This window comes from Triticum urartu, chromosome 4 (genome assembly GCF_003073215.2).
Source record: "Triticum urartu cultivar G1812 chromosome 4, Tu2.1, whole genome shotgun sequence".
Taxonomy (NCBI): Eukaryota; Viridiplantae; Streptophyta; class Magnoliopsida; order Poales; family Poaceae; genus Triticum; species Triticum urartu.
This window is the reverse complement of record NC_053025.1, coordinates 26,662,931-26,685,402: the sequence shown is the minus strand read 5'-3', so window position 1 is coordinate 26,685,402 and position 22,472 is coordinate 26,662,931. Positions and strand designations below refer to the sequence as shown.

Below are 22,472 nucleotides of genomic sequence, written 5' to 3'. Positions count from 1 at the left end.
TGTGCATATGAAGAATCATGATGAATCTTCTAAATAATTTTGAATTTTATACATTGAGAAAAGTGGGTGGTCTTTTAATACAGGAGACATGTTGATTAAGAAGAAACGATATTTCAAATTATTTGTACGAGTTGGAAATAAGAGATCGTGTACTTTATAGGGAAATTTCAAATTTATGAATAAATTGTCTTGTATTAAGTTTAGTATAATATGTTAATCCAAATAGATGTGTATTGCGTGTGCACACTTATTAGTTTAAAAAGACGTGCGTTGCACGTGCATACTTACTAGTGCATGATCAAAACTCTTTTGCTTCCTTCTGGAGAAAATAACTCTTATATTTCCTTGTTTAAAAACAAATTAAGCCTTGACTTAATAAATCCACTTAAACATGTAAATCAACCGGGATCTTATTCCGAAGATATCACCGTGATAAATGAAACGATTCATTATTTAGACGCTTGGCTTAATACTTATCTCCATTTTGAGCTTTTGTTAAGAAGAAGAAAAAAACTCATCATATGCCCTCATGCTGAAATGGGTACCTTCTTAGGAAAAAGGACATCCTCCCCCACAACATGTCGATTGAGTGGCGTCGAGCCCTCCCCGTGTAACCCACGGAGCGGGCAACTTTTTTCCCCTAGAGATGACCTTCCATTTTTAAATAGATCATTTCTCCCATAAATTCAAAATTGTTGATGATTTTATGGGTAAACTAAATTTTAGGTTCCAGTAAAAATATAGCTCACAAATGAATTTGGCTTTAATTACCACAAATTATTATTTTTGTTCAACACTTCCTCAAATTATGGAATGATCGTTACTAAAATAAAAAAAATCTTTTGCCCGATGAAAACTGACATCATTAAGAGCAACTCTAGCATAGTCACTATATTGGCAGCCTCCATAACGTGTATGGAGTATGCTCCATAATATTATATAGGTTGGCGAGGCGAGGTGCAAACACGGGATCGTAATAAACCGTAGGCTTTAACATTTTTTTCATGTGAGACCTTTGTCATTGACTGCAATGTCTCTTCCTTCCCCATCTTGACAATGGAAGTTTCTTCTACTAGATTTCTACATGGGTGACAACTAGGATTTGACAACCATTTAACCTACAATTCTCTGTTAGAATTAGAACTGCATGCTCTTCCTCCTTTTGTAAGTGACCTCGCAGGCGGGAATACTTCCACTGTCACAGCCATGTGGTCAACGAACACATGTGGGTCCTTGATGTTGAGAAATTCCACGTTTTTAAGGCAGACGTGCCTCCAAGACTGATTCGGCCTTACATAGCATGCCCTCCTCCACAAAAGTTATTTCTACTAGATTTCAACATGGGTGACACCCGGTCGAAGTAGCGGAGGGCAACAGTGAGGCACTCCCAGCGGACGACTGATTCGGCCTTACGGAGCACGTCCTCCTCCACCCACCATGAGTAGTGTCACGCCCTCTCCCGAAACCCCTCTCAGTGGGGTCCTCTTCGATCTTAACGGGTAAAGGTTCAAAAGAATGGAGCGGCTGTCGCAACATGGCCGATGCGGTGAGTGGGGTGGCGATGGGGAAGGGAAAAGATAGGGGGTGATTTGGCGTTGGAGAAGGGGATCGATGGCAGTGAGTGTGGCGGCAACGAAGAAGGGGGAGATATGTGAGGAGTAACGACACCAAGCAGGGTGGCCCGGTTTACATAAGGGGCGAATGGATGAGCTCCGATGGGAAACATGGATTTGACGTGCGCGGGTGGGCAATGGATGTGAAACGCGGCGGCGACCAGTCATTGACGCTCTTTCTGGCGAAGACGCTATTGCGTCATTGACACAGGCGGAAGCAACGCCCATATGGACGGCAACACGATTGACTGGGATGTGCGTGTGAGGAAGAGGTTGGGCCGAACTCCCCGTCTGGTGGATGTAGTGCGCTCCAAACCAATGCTCTCCAACCTGCAAATATGGAGGCTTGCGGGCTCGATTTGGTGCAGACTTCATAAATCATTCACACCGATGTGCGTTGGTATCTCTCCAAAACTGTCCGTTTGACTGCAACAACATATGGGGTTACGCCGTCGATCGACTTGATATGATGACCATTCTGGAGTTGCTCCAAGATTTTTTTAAAACGGCTAGATTTGGGGTGCCTTCATAAATTACGTAGTCCAATGGATATAGGTAACTCCGCTAGACCGCCCATTTCAACCACCACATCATATGAGTCTTCTTTGGTTCATAGGATAAAAATAGTATAGGAATAGAAAAATCATAGGAAATGAGATGACATGCATCTCAATTTCTACTATATAGAAGGAGATTTCATTTGATGCATATGATAGGATTTTCTCATTGGGTTTAGGTTGATGTTTCTTTTCCTTTGAAATGTGAAGGGTTTTTTTTGGAGGAGGGGGGGGGGGGGGGGGGGGGGGGGGGGGGAGGGTTGATTCCTATCCTACAAAGGAATAGGAATACGTTCCTACAAACCAAATGGCTCGAAATTTTTTCTACAAAATTTTCATCCTTTACAATTCTTATTACTCCCTTCGTTTTTATTTAGTCCGCGTATTAGCTTTGGTCAAAGTCAAACTTTATAAATTTTGACAAAGTTTATAAGCAAAAGTATTAATATATATATATATATATATATATATATATATATTAACAAATCAATACTACTCCCTCCGTTCCTAAATGTAAGTCTTTTTTAGAGATTCCACTACAAAGTACAAACGGATGTATATAGACATATTTTTGAGTGTAGATTCACTCATTTTGCTTTGTATGTAGTCCATAGCGAAATCTCTAAAAAGACTTATATTTAGAAACGGAGGGAGTATTAGATTCTTTATTGAATGTAGTTTCACATCATGTAGATTTGTTATGGTAAATATTTATATTTTTTTTATAAATCTGATCAAACTTTAAAAAAATTGATTTCAGTCAAATCTAATGCAGAGTAAATAAAAACGAAGGGAGTACAATGTTCCTATGAACCAATGAAGGCGTGAATGGTTATTATGGTGATCGACTGTATACGACGACTACCTGAGTTGCCGCCCATGAGATGACCGAAAAACCCGATGACTCCAGCCGGTGGATCGAAATGGGGACGCACAAATTTCGAATCCCTGTTTTTGACAATCACCGTCACAGTGTGCACAGCAGCTTCTCCACCTCGACAGCAACCCATCGAGCACGAGCAGAATCAGTGGCGGAGGCACCGCCCGGCCGGTCCGTCGTGCCATCATAGCTTCGTCTTCACGGGGCGCAGCGCTGTACGCCCCCGTACTGTACTCCTGTGCGCGCGCCTAATGAGTGGCGGCACACGTCACAACTCATCATGTGGTTCCGTTGTTTTGCGCGGCTGGTTTTGTTCATAATAATCAGACCCCAAGTTGCCGGTCAACGTCACGATCCTCGTTATTTTTCTTCCATGCAATCAATTATCAAGCATCACAGACGTCGTTGGGTGGGTTGGATCAGACATTCAGACATCAGAAGCTCCACCAAGCGCCAAAGAAGGCTTTATTGGCAGAGAGACACCCGGACAGAAAACCGATGGGAAAATGTTACGTTTTGCCACCCACATTTCGTGCTGTAAAAGGGAGACAATTCACCTCATGATGCGCGTACGACCCGGGCGATCGATCGGACATATCCGTGTGAAAGCTCACGAGCAAGATAGTTCTACGGCTCCCATCATGGCGATGATTTTACCCGTCTTATTCTTGGCGGTATGATGAGGAACCGATGGATGGCGTCGTTTTCCAAGTGGATGTCATCGCTCACAAGAGGGGAGGAGGGGAGAGATCGTCCTCCCCTTTTCACGTGTGCTCGGCAGCCTTGCAAGAAGTTGAAAGATGCTGATGCCGCAAGCTATATTCCACCATGGTATTATTTCACCGGCAACTGATTACTTGATGTAATCGACGATTTTGTTGAGAATATATATTGCATGTATATTTGTATTTTTTCTAACCCACCTTCTGTTTTTTTATATAGTTGAGATTGAGGCCCACATTGTACATCATGCATGCGTGCGATTGCACCCGATCAATACACCGAGAGTTGCATCATATTATTCTACATATTTTTTCCGAAACAGTTTTTATTTTTTATTTTTTGAAATGTGTGGGTATCTATTTTGCGAATGCTTTGAAAGCGGGGTCAGAACAGCAAATGTTGGCACTGGTTTGGGCAGCGAGTACGAGAGAAGCATAGTCCTAACAACAAATATTTTGGAGATCAGTCTTAAATCGGCACTAATCTGATCCTGTAAAGCACGGCTGCCAAGTACTGCCAGTAACAATTAACAAAGATCGTAGTACCAAGAACCTTGCATCTTTGCATAGCATGTGAGGGCATCTCCAACAGTCGTATGATCATCGTTGGTTACATTGTCATATAGACTATTTTGATGACATGACACATAATAAAAGAAGAGAGAGAGAATGAAACCGTATGAATCTGAACCAACGCTCCAGGCACAAGCTTCAAGGCAAGTCTGTTAATTTCTTCAACATTTAGTGGACCCGCCTAGTTATTTAACATATGCTTAACATACTTCCTCTGTTTCTTTTTACTCTGCATATAAGATTTGGTCAAAGTCAAACTGCACAAAATTTGACCAAATTTATATAAAAGAATATGAACATCTACAATACTAAAACTATATACTGTGAAAATACGTCTCATGGTGCATCTGATAATATTGATTTCATATTGTGAATGTTTATATTTTTTAATATAAAATTAGTCAAACTCTACAGAGTACGTCTTATTAAAAAGCATGTATGATGTGCTGTTGGCTGCTGATGTGAACAATTATACCAACGATTGAACATAACAAACTATTGCAGATGCTCTGAGGAAGGGGAACACATTCTCTCTCGGCCACTCAGCATTCAGCTAACCCAACCAGCGTATGTTTTGGTGTGAGGTGCCGCAGGTAAAAAGCAAGTACTACTCCAAATCCTGCACTGCCGGGCGCCCTTCACGTGAAGGCCAAGGCCCAGCGCGCGGGTGACCGACCCCTCGCGACCGGCCGGCCGTTTCATGGGACGGAGGCCGCTTCCGCGTGCCTAGCTAGCCGTAGACGACCTCACGCCATCCTCCGTGACGCCGGCGGCCCCAACGGCTGGCCGCGTGGTGGTCTCGCCCACCAACCCGGCCGAGAGACAGCGACGAGGAAGACGATCGACCGCACGGCCGATGCTTGCCATGCCATGGAGCTAGCTAGATCAGACTTCCTACTACCCCTATAAAAGCACAAGAGGATGGAGAACCAAATCATCTTATCCATCGAAACCTGCGATCTGATGGTCTACATCCCTCCAGCCTACTAAACGTGTTTTATGCTTTAATTATTCACCATGCCATCGTTAATGAAATTGGCCACTTACGAAACGTAATCCCCTCGCTAATGAAACGACTTAAGCCCCACGCTCGCGAAACAGACTCCCCGCCACGCTCCGGAACTGCTCGCCCCCACGCTCGAGCCCACCACGCTCGGGAACCGCTGCGCCCCTACCTCCCCATTCTCACCGTCGGTCGCCCCACCCCGCCCGCACCGGTTGCCTCCCGCCGCTCAGCGCCGCCGGTCGACAGGCTCCGCACCCGCCGCTAGCCCCCGCCCCGCCCGCACCGGTCGCCTCCCGCTGCTCAGCGCCGCTACTCGAGGATGCTTTGCCGGCTTCCCGCAGTTGCCATCGGCATCAAGCTTGGAGGGAACGAGCTCCTCTTGGCTCCCATCTGCCTCGCCTTCGCGACCACGGTCCTCCGCTCCGCTCGCCCTCCGTCGCCGGCCGCCGATCCTCTCCTCGGACGCCGCCCCGCCGTTCCTCTTCTGCTTCCCCGCGAGTGTGAGCAGCCCCCCGCCGGTTCTCCTCTTCTGCCCCAAGAAGGCGGGAGAGCGTGAGCATCCCGCCGGCCTTCATCTGCTGCCCCACAGAAGGACGTGAGCGCGAGGTGGTGGCGTCCTTTGAAATCCTTTAATTGGGTTACTGAGATTTAGTATTTCTGATCTTCTTCAGTCTTTCGAATAATCGATTGCTGAGATCTTGATCTTGATGTTGCATTTTTCTTGTTTTATTTAAGATTGGTTTTAGATGTAGAGTTGGGTTCATTTTGGATGTGAATGTTGGTTTTTAGATTACTCAATGGTTCATTGCAGAATGGTTTTGGTTGTTGGTGCAGGGAAGCTTTGCATCAATGTTAGACCCCCATTCAAGGTCATGTTCATCCCGAAAGAGCGGAGGCAGATTATGTTATTTGCACAAGGTATACACAGTATACGTCTCTAACATCATGTCAGTTGATTAAACAAGAGAAGAACTTCTGTTGTTTTGTGAAAGTACAGTCGTATGTCTTATAACATTGTCTTCCGCTGTAATCCTTGGTGCAGAATGCCAATTTTATGCCATCGAGATCATCAACCTTCCGATGGATCTGAGAAAGACACCACCTATTGCTTGTCTGAACTTGTGTTGTTCATTGTTTGTAGGTTTCCCAATCTCTCCTGAAGCTTATCCTTTTTGATAGAATCGATCGATTAGCCCGTCTCAAGGTCTTCCCAGATATGCGGCCTTGTTGGAACAAATGGAGTTGGAAAATCCACATCACTTAAAGTCTTAGCTGGCAAGCTGAAACCTCATGTGGGATGATTCAAATTATATCTTCTAAAAAAAGATATTCCCTATATTGTGACTTGCTCAAGATAGTCTTATTTAGCTTTGCACTATTTTTTGTGCAGAATCCGGCAAGAGATCATTACATACTTCTAGGGTTCTGAGCTTCAGAATTATTTTACATGTATATTGGAGGACCTGAAGGTAATGCACCGCTACCTTACATACTTCTTTGGACAATTTTCTAATTTGGCAGGTTTAATTCAAGACTACAATTTTCTAATTTTCTAATTTGGACAATGTATGTGCCCCTTAGAAGACGACTTTATAAAATTCATATGCAGTACTATTTTTTGTGTGTGATGCATAGCCAGGACAACCTAACTATCTGATCTTTGGGATGCTACTTTTGTGCACACAGGCAACAAAAACCGGTAGCAACGACAATGTTTGCTATGTAGATCAATACCTGCTACATATGCATTGTTTCCTGTTATGATCAATTCCTGCTACGCCTACATTGGAACCTATGGTGCATTGCGAGACCTGGAACGGCTTCAATTTTGACTTTTTTTTGTTTCAGAGCTGTTTAATCCAGCAATGAAATGCAGGTCATCGCCCATTCTACTCGCAGCATCGGCACAAACTGCCGCTGCTGACCATCATTATTCGGTCGTAATCCCGGCGTCCTCCTCCTGTTGTGCCCTTGGCTTATTGCCTCGAGGTGCCACCCAAATGCGCGTGGCTGCAAAAGTGTTTCATCATGGTCAGGCGCAGGTAGATGACAACAAGCTGCAGAACAATGAGCAGCTCGACAGAGGAGTACCGATGCAACGCTCGCCATAGGGAATTGGGAAGGTACAGAGTTGGGTACGTAATCTTCCTCGGTCGTCACTTTTTTTTAAACTATCTTCGCCACAGAATGATTCTTGATGGCACTACCTCTCATTTATGTTTCCTTTTCAGCATAATCATATCCTAGTGTGTTGTATATTCTTTTCTCCAATGAGGGTCTGTTGCATGACCAATTCATTTCGACCTTCTATCTGATTGCTAGTCTGGTGACGACTTTCTGATAATTTATATGTCTTTTGGACTGGTTATTAGTTTCTGAAATTAAGGTACTGTGATTTGGGAGGAATAGATGCGTATGGACTGTTGTTACATTGCAGGAGAGTGAATTGTGATCATTTTCCTATTGTGTATACTCTGTTCTATGTAATCAGATTTTCCTTTAGCCTCTTAAAGATATTTCTCCACTTCTTTCTCATTGGTTTGTTTGCAGCCTGATTATATGTTGTATGTGCTCTCCCATTAATGTCTCAGGCCTATTAATCCATATACTAATTGTTCCTGAATTTCTGCAGGCTCCCCTGATCACTATATTTATTGGGAAGCTTGGTACAAGACAATCTTAGTTTGGGCTATGATGCAACAATAGGTATGTGCTTTTTAACCGTGTTTGGGTGTTCATTTTTAAGTGCAGTACAAATGTTGAAGGAAATATGCCCTAGAGGCAATAATAAAGTTATTATTTATTTCCTTATATCATGATAAATGTTTATTATTCATGCTAGAATTGTATTAACCGGAAACATAATACATGTGTGAATACATAGACAAACAGAGTGTCACTAGTATGCCTCTACTTGACTAGCTCGTTAATCAAAGATGGTTATGTTTCCTAACCATGAACAAGGAGTTGTTATTTGATTAACGGGATCACATCATTAGGTGAATGATCTGATTGACATGACCCATTCCATTAGCTTAGCACCCGATCGTTTAGTATGTTGCTATTGCTTTCTTCATGACTTATACATGTTCCTATGACTATGAGATTATGCAACTCCCGTTTGCCGGAGGAACACTTTGTGTGCTACCAAACGTCACAACGTAAATGGGTGATTATAAAGGTGCTCTACAAGTGTCTCCAAAGGTACATGTTGGGTTGGCGTATTTCGAGATTAGGATTTGTCACTCCGATTGTCGGAGAGGTATCTCTGGGCCCTCTCGGTAATGCACATCACATAAGCCTTGCAAGCATTGCAACTAATGAGTTAGTTGCGAGATGATGTATTACGGAACGAGTAAAGAGACTTGCCGGTAACAAGATTAAACTAGGTATTGAGATACCGGCGATCGAATCTCGGGCAAGTAACATACCGATGACAAAGGGAACAACGTATGTTGTTATGCGGTCTGACCGATAAAGATCTTCGTAGAATATGTAGGAGCCAATATGAGCATCCAGGTTCCGCTATTGGTTATTGACCGGAGACGTGTCTCGGTCATGTCTACATTGTTCTCGAATCCGTAGGGTCCGCACGCTTAAGGTTTCGATGACAGTTATATTATGAGTTTATGAGTTTTGATGTACCGAAGTTAGTTCAGAGTCCCGGATGTGATCAGGACATGACGAGGAGTCTCGAAATGGTCGAGACATGAAGATTGATATATTGGACGGCTATATTCGGACACCGGAAGTGTTCCGGGTGATTTCGGAGAAAACCGGAGAGCCGGAGGGTTACCGGAACCCCCCGGGAGAAGTAATGGGCCATATGGGCCTTAGTGGAGAGAGAGAGGGGCAGCCAGAGGTGGGCCGCGCGCCTCCTCCCCCCTGGTCCGAATTGGACTAGGAGAGGGGGGCGGCGCCCCCCCTTTCCCTCTCCCTCCCCACTTCTTTCCCCCTCCTAGTAGGAGTCCTACTCCTACTAGGAGGAGGACTCCTCCTTGGCGCGCCTATAGGGCCGGCCGGCCTCCTCCCCTTGCTCCTTTATATACGGGGGCAGGGGGCACCCCTAGACACAAGTTGATCCACGTGATCATATTCTTAGCCGTGTGCGGTGCCCCCTTCCACCATAGTCCTCGATAATATTGTAGCGGTGCTTAGGCGAAGCCTTGCGACGGTAGTACATCAAGATCGTCACCACGCCGTCGTGCTGACGGAACTCTTCCCCGACACTTTGCTGGATCGAAGTCCGGGGATCGTCATCGAGCTGAACGTGTGCTAAAACTCAGAGGTGCCGTAGTTTCGGTGCTTGATCGGTCGGGCCGTGGAGACGTACGACTACATCAACCAAACGCGTTCGTTGTCGATCTACAAGGGTACGTAGATCACACTCTCCCCTCTCGTTGCTATGCATCACCATGATCTTGCGTGCGCGTAGGAAATTTTCTGAAATTACTACGAAACCCAACAAATGTCATGTTTCATATTTCTCCAACAGCGTAATAATCTTTAAAGGTTCGGTAGTTAACTCTTGCATATAGGTACTCTCATATACATGTTTCTATCCTTTTACCTATTTTTGTTTGCCATTTGTTTACGTGGGCGCTTGCTAATTTTACAAGTTATCTATTGTATATTGCCATGATGCTTTTGATGCCAAAATCATGTTTTTTGCTGCTCATGTTGGCACTGTCCTCCCCATTCTCCAGGTAAAGTTTTAGGTCTAAGCTCTGATGTTCTATACAAATGGCAGATTTCAAAAATAATGAAGTATGATGTGCATGTTTCATGGATTATAACAACATCTTGGTTCTTTATTTTAGGTTCAAGCTGAGTGAACAGTATTTGTGATCCAAGTGACTGGTTTTAGCTTGTCAACTTGACATATGTATGCATGAATCCCAATTTTCACATCCTTTGATTCTTTGGGTCATTTTAGAACCTCCGATGTGTTTTTATTTGCAGTACACAGCGTCGACGATGCTCTAGGACTAACAAAAAAACACTTTTGCGTTGCACAAGGTATCTTATCTCTGAAGCTAAAAATAAAGAACCAAGATGTTGTTGCTGCCTTCATCCTCCTTAACATCCGTACAACATCAAGCACGACAACCTAACTTGCCTCTCTTTGTTTGTACTCCCTCCATCGTAAATACTTGTCGGAGAAATGGATGTATCTAGAACTATTTTAGTTTTAGATACATCCATTTTTATCAATTCTAGGACAAGTATTTTCGGACGGAGGAGCTCTCTCCAAAAAAGATAAAATTACAAAATCTGCTCAAACAGTGCAATTACATTTTGACTAATTTTCAGTGATTTTGTTTTTTTTGTAGAGAGCTCCTTGAATGTTATTTGAGCACCAAATTTTACAAGCGCCCATAACATTTGTTGATAATCATTCACACAAAGTTTCAGAATTTTTTGAAATGTTTTGGTACGTTTTCTTGCGTGGGTGCATCGAGCCTGGGTGTAGAAAAACTACTCTCTATTTCATAGTGACATGCCAAACTGTAATTGTTGGAGATGCTACAGGCACTCCAGGTCCACCAACCCACATCGTATCTGAAATTGAATATTAAAAGTGGTTAACTTATGGCCTTGCTATTTGGAATCTTGAACAACTTCATTTGTTGCCGACTATAGAAATATACAATCTACTGATTTAGCCACATTTGCAGATCTTATGTTATTACTGCTAACATTCTTTTGATAAATAGGTTTTGATTGCCAAAGCTGGACTTGACTGAGCAGATACATTGACGATGTTCATCAAGGGGTTGTTGGATATCTTGACCGGTCTGCAGTACTTGGAAGAAAACTTCCTAGGTAACGTTCAGGAGATAAATGATTTTAATGTTACATAGCACACTCCTCTCTGCATGTTCCATGCCAAGTGGAGCAAACCCTATTTTACTGCTTTTGTGTGACTGTAGTTTGGAACAAGATTCCTTCAGTGGGTTCTACATTTTAAGTTTAATATGAGAAATGCTGTCAAATTATCAATATGCACTTATTATTGTAACTCAATGTGAATCGAGTTCTTTGTATTTCTTTGTGCTTGTTACTGAGTATTATTTGTTAAGACCACTCTAAGCAGAGAGAATCAAAACAAAGGATGGTAAGCTGAAACTTACTGCATTTGTTTTTGAAAAACTACCATTGTTTCCAGAACACACATAAACTATAGCTTTTTAGTAGCAACATCCATTCTTATTCTCAGATTCTCAAATGCAGTGGTGCATGAAAATAGATTCCTAGCCATAGGGAAAACTATGTTGTGAAGCCCAATAAAACTTGAGAAAATGGGTTAATGATGTGGTCCAAGCAAGCTTAAATAAGAGGTAAAGACGCCCAGATCCTGGGATTACCAAAGTTAACGTTTACGTGGCATTCTCATGTGCCAATGCTCGTGCGACCATGGAGTTAATTGTAAGACGTACTAGAGGTGAGTTCATTATAGCAGCGTCTCAGAGGTATGCAAATATTCCAAACTCTCTGGTTGCTGAAACACTTCTCTCCAGGATGTGGTACGTACGACCTGTGAAGGAGGAAGAATGGCCTGATGTTACCTTTCAATATGATTGTCAGGTACTGGTGGAGATGTGGAACTAATGAAAAGAGAACATATCAGACATTATGGGCCTCCTGTGTGAAATTGAGGAGCCGAGCCAAGCCTTTTGTCCCTTACGGTGTCTTCTATTCTTAGAGGCTGATTTTTGTGTGCAAAGCTGCCCCTGCAGGTTAGTGACCGGAGACTGTGGCATAATGCTGCTCCGGATCAACTTGATTTTTGATGCAAACTGACAGTAATCATGAGGAAGAGAGCTGAGCTCCTTTGATTGTGAAAAAAGTCCCTTTGATCTTTTGGTGTTAAGAGGATTGTACTTCACAATATTGGTTCAATGCCGTTGATATTTTTATGTGAGATATCTGCTTTCCATTTTAGTGCTCATCCGGGTGTGTTTTGAGTATTTGCAACATGTGATGGAGTGTCAGGATTTTCATAATACACTATCAATGCCTATGCCATTTGCAACTTTACATAAGCATTTGGTTAGCAACCTCATCTAAGAAGTATGTGTTGATCTACTATCCCTTGTTCTTTTCCTCAAATTTTAGTTATGAATTGCTTACACCATCATATTCAAGACCAAATGTAGGATTATGTCTCCATGTACTAAGCATAATGCAAGGCTTTTTTCAATCATAACTAGATTTTTTATTCTCTTTCAACATATAGAATATTCAATAGATTAAATATATTATTGTCTCTATGCAGAAGGAGGACGGCAATGATGTCCCACTTTTGAAAAAACAACTTGAGTGACATCACAATATAGTGTATCCATTTAACTCATACTCTCTCCGACCCATAATACAAGATTTTACAAGCTATTTTTTTATTGCATATAGGTGTGAATCTTATTTGATCAACGTTCGAAACGTGAGTTGCGCGTGTAAGCTTACTAGTTTTAAGTAGTATAAGGCGCCCGAAAGTATCCATCTGTCCGGCCGGCCGGAAAGCGACGCCATGCTTTAGTAGCACACCACCACGGCTAGAGTAGAGTGCACACGAACGCCTCATCCTAAACGTCTGTGCTACTAAAATACACTGACAACATACCATCAACGAGCACGCGCGGAAGATCAAACAAAGCTGCTTGCTACGTGCGCGGTAACTACTGCAGTACGACTCACGCGAGCCCCCGCGCAGCTTATGTATTGCGATAAACAAAGCAAAGCTTTGATCGTGTCTCGCCCAACCGGAGGCTACTGGAACTGCAGCAGGCGCCGTTAAAAATTCGCTATGGACATTGTTTATAAGTAATAATCGGGCATGTGGCCGAGATGCTTTCGCGCTTATAATACGTTAGCCGGAGCAGTGGTTAGTAGCATAAATAATGCTGGGCTAACACAGCGCTGTGCGTGGCGCGTTTCTCTATGCGGAAATGTCGGGGCCTTTCTGTGCACAAGGAAAAGGCGTCGATCGCCTTCTCCGTATCCCGCCGTGCTTTCGGACATTCTTCTGTGCTTATTTATTTATATGTCCGGCTCTGCTTGGAACCAAAGCATGCATGCATGCACTGGGTAGACATGGATTAATTAAGCTGGGATTGTTCGCTGGACAGCCCTGCCGGTGCGCTGCGGTCGTTGCGGTCTGCCGGGAGACCGCCAGTGGGGAGAAGAGGGAAGGCTCACATGGGGTATCGCGGATATGGATCTTGTATTTTATGGGCTGTGGGTTCTGATCGGATAAGTCTGTTTGTGAGTTCGCACGACACGCCCGCACCAGCTTGGAGATGATGATTGAGCTCCTATGGTTATGCGTTGCGTATATTCATGGCGTTGACAAGATCAGACACCTGCAGGCCACACAAATTCCGTGAATGCAATCGGGCCGTACCGAAATTCGAAAGCATAATTAACCAGCTACGCTACGCCCCTGTCTGATCTCGTACAGCAGCGCTCCTGCTCCTATTCCGATAATGGAGGAGCGAGTGCGCGTTTCTGATACAAATAATGGAGGAGCAGAAGAAGAAGACGGGCGGGCGATGGCACGGGCAAAGTGAAAGCCGCACCGATGAAAGAGACGAAAGTGAAAGTGTGCAGATCAGTAGATCAGGACGAGATATGTCCGAGGCGAGCGAGGAGGGAGAGATCGATCGCTGTTGCCTGTTTACTATTGACCACCACTGGGAGCAGTAGTAGTAGCAGCCAGGGCGCCACCTTCTCCCCTCTTGGTCCGTCCGTCCGTCCGTTTCCGGAGCGCGTGGGCGCGGGCCCGCCCCCAGATTTGGGAGGATCCCCCGCGGAGCAGATCCCCGAGACCGCGACGCGCGCACCCACCCGCCCAACCCACTGCCGCCGCGACCGACCGCGCGCCCCCACCACTCCCACCACCCGTGAGACGGGACGAGATGAGATGAGAAAATCCGCAGGCGAATCACCGTATCCCGGCGGGCGACGGACCGAATCAGAACCGCCGCACCGCACCCACCCCGTGCCGCTGGCGGCCGGCCGAGTCGACGGATGCAATGCATGGACCGATGGGCGACGGCGCGGTGTGGGGTTCGGATAAGGGAGGGAAAGGGACGGGGCAGCGGCAGCGACGGCGGTGGGCCTGCTGGGTCGGGCCGGGGAGGCAGGCAGGGCCGCAAAAGGCATGCGGGGCCCACGGGGGATGGGGAGGGAAAAGGAGGCCCGGTTTGTTTATTTGTTTATTTTAGTAAAGTAGTAGTCGGGCGCGTCGCGTATCTCGTAAAATCCAGGAAATTCGATCGATCGTCCACCCGTGGCCCTCCTCTGGCGACGAAAAGCAACAAGGTCCAAGCAGCGGACCGGCAGCGAGGCCAGTCCGGGAAAAGCGACCCCCCCTCCCTCTCGCTCAAAGCGGAGTAGCAGGGCCGTCCTGTCTCATCCTCTGCTGCTGCTGCTCGCGCATGTGAGCTGATTGGGCCGGCGGGGATGGGGGTGGGAGGAGGGGAGATGGCGGCGGCGGCGGCGGTGGTGGAGGAGGAGGGGAAGGAGGAGGAGGAGGAGGAGGGGGAGGAGGGGGGCTGGGGGTGGCGCGCGAGGTCGAAGCTGAGCGCGGCGCTGGCGGTGGTGTGGGTGGTGCTGGTGGTGACCGGGGTGACGGCGCTGCACCGCAGCCTCCGCCACGGCGCGCTGGTCAAGGCCGAGGAGGGCATCGTGTGCATGTGCGAGGAGCGCGCGCGCATGCTGCAGGACCAGTTCGCCGTCTCCGTCAACCACGTCCACGCCCTCGCCATCCTCGTCGCCACCTTCCACTACGAGAAGCAGCCGCCCGCGCTCGACCAGGTACCGCCCACGCCCGCCCCTCCATCTCCATGTGCGCCGTACCACCACAGCTCCAACAATTGTTAGCGAATTTGTGGGCGCCATGCGCAGACCTCAGATGCTCGCCCGCTGGCTCTGCGCCCGCAGTTAATCGCCTGTCTTTTCGGCCCTGGTTCCTGCTGCCTCTCCCATCCATTACGATGATACTACCTTGACCATGCAGCAGCAGCAGCAGTACATGCTCTGCCTGACTGCCTCTGCCTCCGCCGCTGCGGCGGCTCCCTCTCCATTTAATTCGATTCATGCGAGAGCTTCCCGGGCCTGCCATGGAAGGACATGCTGCCAGTACTATTACTACCGTTTTACCACAACCTGTAGCATGCATGCATGCCATCCTACACAGAAAGAAGCTACTCCTGTTCCGCGGTTTGAATTTGACTGCGGGTTGCTCTGGCTTTAACGCGTGCGCTTCTTCTTCTTCTTCTGCTTCTTCTTCTTCTTCTTGGAGCAGGACACGTTCGCGGACTACACGGCGCGGACGTCCTTCGAGCGCCCGCTGCTGAGCGGGGTGGCGTACGCGCAGCGGGTGATGCACGCCGACCGGGAGGCCTTCGAGCGGCAGCAGGGCTGGATCATCAAGACCATGAAGCACGAGCCCTCCCCGCCGCAGGACGAGTACGCGCCGGTGATTTACTCCCAGGAGACCGTGTCCTACATCGAGGGGCTCGACATGATGTCCGGCGAGGTCTGTGGCGGTGGTCTCCCGCTGCTCTGTTTCTTGGGTTAATTTCTCTGTTGGTTTTGGGGCTCTGAAGGTCTGTGCTGCTGCTGCTGCTGCTGCAGGAGGACCGGGAGAACATCTTGAGGTCGAGGGCGACAGGGAAGGCCGTGCTCACGAGGCCATTCAGGCTCATGTCGAATCACCTGGGCGTGGTGCTGACGTTCCCTGTCTACCTTGTCGACCTCCCCCCGGATGCCAAGGTGGAGGATCGTGTTGCTGCTACCGCCGGGTGAGGTTTCCCCTCCCCTCGATCAACTCATTTCTCTTCTATTCTACTACTCCACTGTAGAACTGCCAGTTCACCGCCATTTGCTGCCCACTATGCTGCTCATAAAGAAAAGCACATTAGTTGTCAGGACTGCTGTCACAAACACAATAGTGCTGCACTGCTGCTACATGTTTTACTTTACTATATCAGAGAATGAAATGTTTACAGAGGTTACTATTCATAGTGCCATTTTGAGTACAGCAGTGATCAAAATGGTTCTTTTATATCTGACCTTTTTAGTGCCTTCTTAGAAGGCTCTGTTTTGGCATTGCGCGGGCTTTTAACAAGCACTAGTTCATTCCTATTTATGGATATAATAATTATTTGGAACTTGAAAGCACCTCTTTTGAGGTGTAACGAAATAGTCTTGCTAAAACTAGTAAGATTCCCCTAACTAACTGAACTCGACGGTTCGGCGCAGCTCAGCACAACAACCGCAAACTGAACTCAAATTCTGATTTTTTGCTTGACAGATACCTTGGAGGCGCTTTCGATGTAGAGTCACTTGTGGAAAATTTGTTGCGGCAGCTAGCTGGCAATCAGGAGCTGGTGGTGAATGTTTATGATGTCACAAACCATTCAAACCCTCTTGTCATGTATGGGTCTGAAGTCCCTCTTGGTGCCCCCTCGCCCTCGCACACCTGCACGCTAGATTTTGGTGATCCATTCAGAAATCATCACATGATATGCAGGTAAGGATGTGCGGATTGGTCATTTTGATTTTGTCAAAATATATTTATTTTTTTGTATCTTTTTACCCCTCTGGACATTATTGTGTGCAGATACAGAAGCGAGCCCCATGTTCCATGGTCTGCTATTACTACCCCATCTGGTGTCTTCGTTATACTTATGCTTATCGGCTACATAATATATGCTGCGTGGAATCGCTATGATAGCGTTACGGAAGATTGCCGGAAAATGAAAGCACTGAAAAAACGGGCGGAAGCCGCTGATGTTGCTAAGTCTCAGGTCAAGTTCTGTTGGAAGTTACTTGCTGTTGAGATATTCTAAGATTATGATCTAACATACCCTTCTTTGTCATTGCCAGTTCCTTGCAACTGTTTCTCATGAGATCAGGACACCCATGAACGGTGTGCTAGGTGATTCTTTTGTATAAATCCTATGGATTCCAGCTTATTGTTCATGTAATTCCTTTCTTCCAAGGGAAGTGAGTGGTTTATGTTTTTCTTGTTTTTGTAGGAATGCTTGATATGCTATTAGACACAGAGCTGAAGTCAACCCAGAGAGATTTTGCGCAAACTGCCCAAATCTGCGGAAAGGCATTGATATCCCTAATTAATGAAGTGCTTGACAGGGCCAAAATTGAAGCTGGCAAGTTGGAGCTAGAGTCTGTACCGTTTGACCTTAGGTCCATCCTTGATGAAGTCGTCTCTCTATTTTCTTCGAAATCAAGAGAAAAGGGAATTGAGGTTAGTTTAACTTTGTTCAGAAATTGGAAAAATATCATCAGGCATGCTAATGCAATATCATACTGTACATTATTCGCTCTAACGTTTCTTCATTTATTCGCTTTCTTAAAATACTCTGCATTTCAGGAAAGTATTTTGCTTATAGTTAACTCATTGGTTGCTCTCCTAATTTCTGTTTACTCCTCAAATCGTAGCTTGCGGTATATGTCTCTGAAAGAGTTCCTGAAATCCTGCTGGGCGATCCTGGAAGGTTCCGTCAGATAATTACAAACTTAGTTGGGAACTCAATTAAGGTAAATGTGCACCGAAGTCTCACCTTCTCTCGTAAAAAAACACATGCCTGTGTTGACATGTCGGACAACTGGGTTTACTTAAATTCAATTACACCCCAGCTTACATTGTATTGTTGTTTGCTGTGTGCTTACCTTCTCACAGTTCACGGAAAGGGGACACATTTTTGTGCAAGTTCACCTGGCAGACCACTCAAATCTAGCAACTGAACCAAAAGTTGAATCAGTTGCGAATGGCATCAATGGACATATAGACGAGACAAGTGTTGTATCCACAAGCGTGTCGCACAATACACTAAGTGGTTTTGAGGCTGCTGACAGCAGAAATAGCTGGGAAAACTTCAAGGCTTTGCTTTCTTATGACACAAATGATATGGCATATGGAAGTGATTCTGAGAATGTCACTCTTGTAGTAAGTGTGGAAGATACAGGGATAGGGATACCAATTCATGCCCAAGGCCGGGTCTTCATGCCTTTCATGCAAGCTGATAGTTCAACATCTAGAAACTATGGTGGGACTGGAATTGGATTGAGTATCAGCAAATGTCTTGTTGAACTAATGAGTGGTCAGATAAACTTTGTCAGTCGACCCAATGTTGGAAGCACATTTACATTCACAGCAGTTCTGCAAAGGTGTGAGAGAAATGCTATTAATGTCAGTAAGTCTGCTTTGTTGCATCCTCTGCCATCCAGTTTTCAAGGTCTATCCACACTGCTGGTTGATAAAAGACCAGTAAGAGCAACTATAACTGAGTATCATTTGCAAAGACTTGGCATTGCCTCGAAATCTGTGCGTACCATTGAACAAGCACTCAGTGTTTTGCTTGGGAGAAATGGCACTTCGCTACCCAGGTATTTATCAATGACAACTTACATCATAAGTTTTTTTTAGAAAAGGAGGACGACCCCCGGCCTCTGCATCTGGGCGATGCATATGGCCATTTTATTAATTATTGACACAAGACCGTACAGAGTCATACAACAATAAGTTATAAGTCTAAAGCCACCAAAACAAGCAACAACTGTCGCTATCCCTATCCAGTTGATGTAGGGGCGCTGAAAGTCTGGGCCTAATACCAAACAGATCACGCAGCCAAACCTAAACATCTAAAGACTTGAGGTCCCACCCAGGACGCCTGCCTGGTATGGGCACCCACCAGTCCGGCGTGTTTCTCAACCAGGACCCCTGCCGGGTATGAGGCCGCCGCAGCCGCCTGCCACCAATCCATCTTCAGAGCTGTACTGCTGCACCGACCTTGCCAGGCCTATCTGCCATCAACGCCACCATGACGCCAGACAGCTTCCACCTCCTGCACGAGTCCATCTCCGCGCATCAGACGCCGAGTCTCCACAGCGCCACGCCGCCGAGATCCGCCACCATCAATGTGTAAGATGAAGCACCGCTCCACCAAAGTCGCCGTCCTCTAGTCCCTCGAGCCCGTGTGCACCTCCAAGAATGACGCCCCCAGGGGGGAAACGACACCAGAGAGCCGCCGTCATCCGATATACTGATCTAGGGTTTCCACCGGAGGTAGCAGAGAGTGGCCTTGAACTTCTCCACGACGATGCCTTCAGGAAGGGAACGACGCAGACAGCGTCGCCATCGCCGGCCTTGGCAATAGCCAATAGCAGGTTTTCACCCGGATCTGATCGAAGACCTCCATCCCTCGTGCACGGGTCGCCGCCATCCTTGCCGGGATCTGGATGATCCCGCTGCTAGATCTCAGCAAGGAGAAGCCCCCCACCGAGACCCGCCGGCCGAGCAGGGGAAGCCGAGACCGCGCCCGCAGGATCAGATCCGCGATGGATCCATGCCCGCGCCGCCGCCCCGGAATCAGCCCCGCGCGCAGCCGCCACCACCTGCCGAGGCTCACCGTCGCGTGCCCCGCGCCCCGCCACCGCTCGCCGAGGCCTGCCACCTCGCGCCAAACCGCGAGCGCCGCAGGACACCGCCGCCCGCGGAGGAAGGGGAGTCGGGAGAGGGAGTCCCCCCGCCGCCGCCGTCTGCCACGCGGGTTTCACCCGGCGGCGTCACCCGGCGGCGGCGCGAGGAGGGGAGAGGGAGAGGACGGCGGCGGCCCTAGGGTTGGAGAGCCCCCGAGTCGCCCAGGGCGGGGGTGACGCGAGGACGTCAAAACACGTCTCTGTCCTGCAACCTAAACTTACATCATAAGTGCTTCCCGAGTTACAAATGTGAAGTGATAAGTTACCATTTTTAGAGAAAAGGGAAATGGAACATGCTTTCATCCTTATAAATATTTAGCTTTTTCAGAAAATATGCTACAAGAATTTGATTGCAAATAGGTTGATAGTGGATGTAGGCAATAATATTGACCACGTGATGTTGTTACTGCTTGTTACATCGCATTTCTGATTATTTGGTAGAATGGATTCTTGGGTTTGCTTTCATGTTGTATTGCTACTACTATGAAGTTCAGTTCTTCTGTTCATGACTTCAAATTTGTAGAATTGAATGGCGACTCCTTATTTTCAGAAAGAAAAACTCTTACTTATTTTGTAAGCAAGTGCACTTTTCAAATAACTACTAACATGATTCTTAACTGTGTTATTTGACATATTTTTATAGCCAGTTTTATCCTATTGAACTTAATGTTATATGAATTTGTTGCACCATGCCCAGGAAACAACTTTCCATGTTATTAGTTGAGAGTGACTCATGGGGCTTAAAGATGGACGTCCCCTTGCGTACTAGATTTTTGGAGATGAAACAGAACGGGTGTGAATCGGTGTTCCCTCAAGTTATTCTCCTTTCATTGGCTGATTCAGACAAAATGAAAGCGGAATATGGCGTTGATTCTGTCATCACAAAGCCTCTGAAAGCAAGCACACTTGCAGCTTGTCTATTTCAATCGCTTGGTATCAGTATCACACAGGCAAACAATGAGAAGAAACATCATGGCCCGGACTCTCTTTATGGGTTGCTTCTTGGAAAGAACATCTTGGTGGTTGATGACAACAAGGTAAACCTTAGAGTTGCTGCTGGTACACTGAAGAAATATGGGGCAAAGGTGGAGTGTGTGGAGAGTGGAAAAGATGCTCTTGAGCTTCTGCAAGTCCCACACAAGTTTGATCTCTGTCTAATGGATATTCAGATGCCAGAGATGGATGGGTAAGCTTATATGCTATCAAACTATTAAACTTATACATAGTAAACTTGAGCATATTTGTTCTTACATCTAACCCTAAAACTCAACACACAATCAGTCCCAATTTGTACAAGCACAATCACATGACAACCTGTTTTTGTTGAGTTATATTTCTGTTTCTTCTTTCATGTCAGTAATAAGTTATAACATGTATATATCTGACCTGAAAAAGCATGTATATATCATCTTGATACCAATGGCTGATTGGGAATAGTACCAAATTCCAAGCTATATATGATTGAATGTGTCGCTAAAAAAATATACTTTTTGAAATCTAAACCCCTAATTAGAGGCTTGTGTTCTATCTAATACTGTAGTAATTACAACACCATGTGATGATTGTAATACCAAAGCTAGTATACAAAAATATGTGGTGATTCCTTGTAAATCCTCGTATTTGCGTAGCCATGGCCTCGTGGGTGTTTAACTTGAGTCAATATCTCTTGTGTAACCAGTACAGTACATATTGGTTGCACACGTCTCGTTTTAATGGTTGCACACGTCTTTGTACCTGAGTCAATATACCACCCTTGTGCTTCTCTTTAAAGGAATACACGTATTTTTGATACGCCAGGTTTGAGGCAACCCGGCAAATACGGGCAATTGAAGCAAAGGCACATGAGCAGACCGACAATGCTGATAATTCAGAAGCGGGTAGCGCAGCAAAGAAGGCCCAATGGCATCTACCGGTCCTGGCAATGACTGCCGACGTTATCCAGGCCACTCATGAGGAATGCACAAAGTATGGAATGGATGGCTACGTCTCGAAACCCTTCGAGGAGAAGCAGCTCTTCAAGGCAGTGCAGAAGTTCTTGGGACCTAGCACATCCAGCTGACAGCAATCTGCGCATTCGGGTGTGTGCATTGACTGGGAGAAACTCTGACTGAACGGAGGCAGCTATGTTTTGTGCGGTCCTTTAACGGAGGATGCATTCTGATTCCGGTGCTGCCCGCGGTCGCGGCTTCTCCGGAGTCCGCGCGACGATCAAGTTCGTGGCGAGGCGGGCAGCCCAGAGAGGTAACAGAGCTGTACATGTATTGTATTGGCAGGCCCTGTTTTATTACCGTAAGCTAGGAGAAACGTATGCCAAAGGGCGAGCACTGCGTTGGGCGCTGTTGGGGAGCAGCATTGTGTACTGTACTGTACGCGTTGATCTAGAGCATAGTTTTTGCTGTACAGCTTCCACGGTTTTTTCTGCTACGGTCTGCGGTTGACTTCACGGCATGCGGACATGGTAAGGCTGGGAAAGGATGAGATTAATTTTTGGCTGTTTTACTCCGTACTGGAAATGTGCCGGTATGTGTGGGTTAAGCTGATGTAAATGGCTCGATTGCATTTCCATGTGGATATGTATTGGGGAGAAATAATGAATCGATTATGGAAGTA

At 46.2% G+C, this 22,472-nt stretch overlaps 1 protein-coding gene and 1 long non-coding RNA gene across 2 annotated transcripts; both read left to right on the top strand.

Moving 5' to 3' along the window:
• The first annotated feature begins 7,425 nt into the window (after positions 1-7,425).
• LOC125553454 lies at positions 7,426-11,252 on the top strand. The gene is made up of 5 exons (XR_007304066.1): positions 7,426-7,486; positions 7,984-8,057; positions 10,172-10,236; positions 10,314-10,370; positions 11,069-11,252. It is a non-coding gene; the product is annotated as an uncharacterized LOC125553454 (long non-coding RNA).
• Positions 11,253-14,625: 3,373 nt separating this feature from the next.
• LOC125550413 (probable histidine kinase 4) lies at positions 14,626-22,472 on the top strand. Its single transcript, XM_048713404.1, has 11 exons — positions 14,626-15,170; positions 15,661-15,894; positions 15,993-16,159; positions 16,672-16,890; positions 16,981-17,167; positions 17,247-17,298; positions 17,399-17,628; positions 17,823-17,921; positions 18,064-18,770; positions 20,560-21,048; positions 21,660-22,472. Exons 1-11 carry the CDS (start codon positions 14,817-14,819, stop codon positions 21,919-21,921), a joined length of 3,000 nt encoding a protein of 999 aa, XP_048569361.1. The 5' UTR covers positions 14,626-14,816; the 3' UTR covers positions 21,922-22,472.

What these genes read in the sequence shown, in the direction of transcription:
- LOC125550413 (XM_048713404.1), top strand. Translation starts at nt 14,817, where the DNA reads ATGGGGGTGGGAGGAGGGGAGATGGCGGCGGCGGCGGCGGTGGTGGAG. An exon ending in CAAGAGAAAAGGGAATTGAG is followed by an intron (nt 17,629 to 17,822) that starts GTTAGTTTAACT and finishes CTCAAATCGTAG; the next exon opens with CTTGCGGTATATGTCTCTGA. An exon ending in CAGATGCCAGAGATGGATGG is followed by an intron (nt 21,049 to 21,659) that starts GTAAGCTTATAT and finishes TTGATACGCCAG; the next exon opens with GTTTGAGGCAACCCGGCAAA.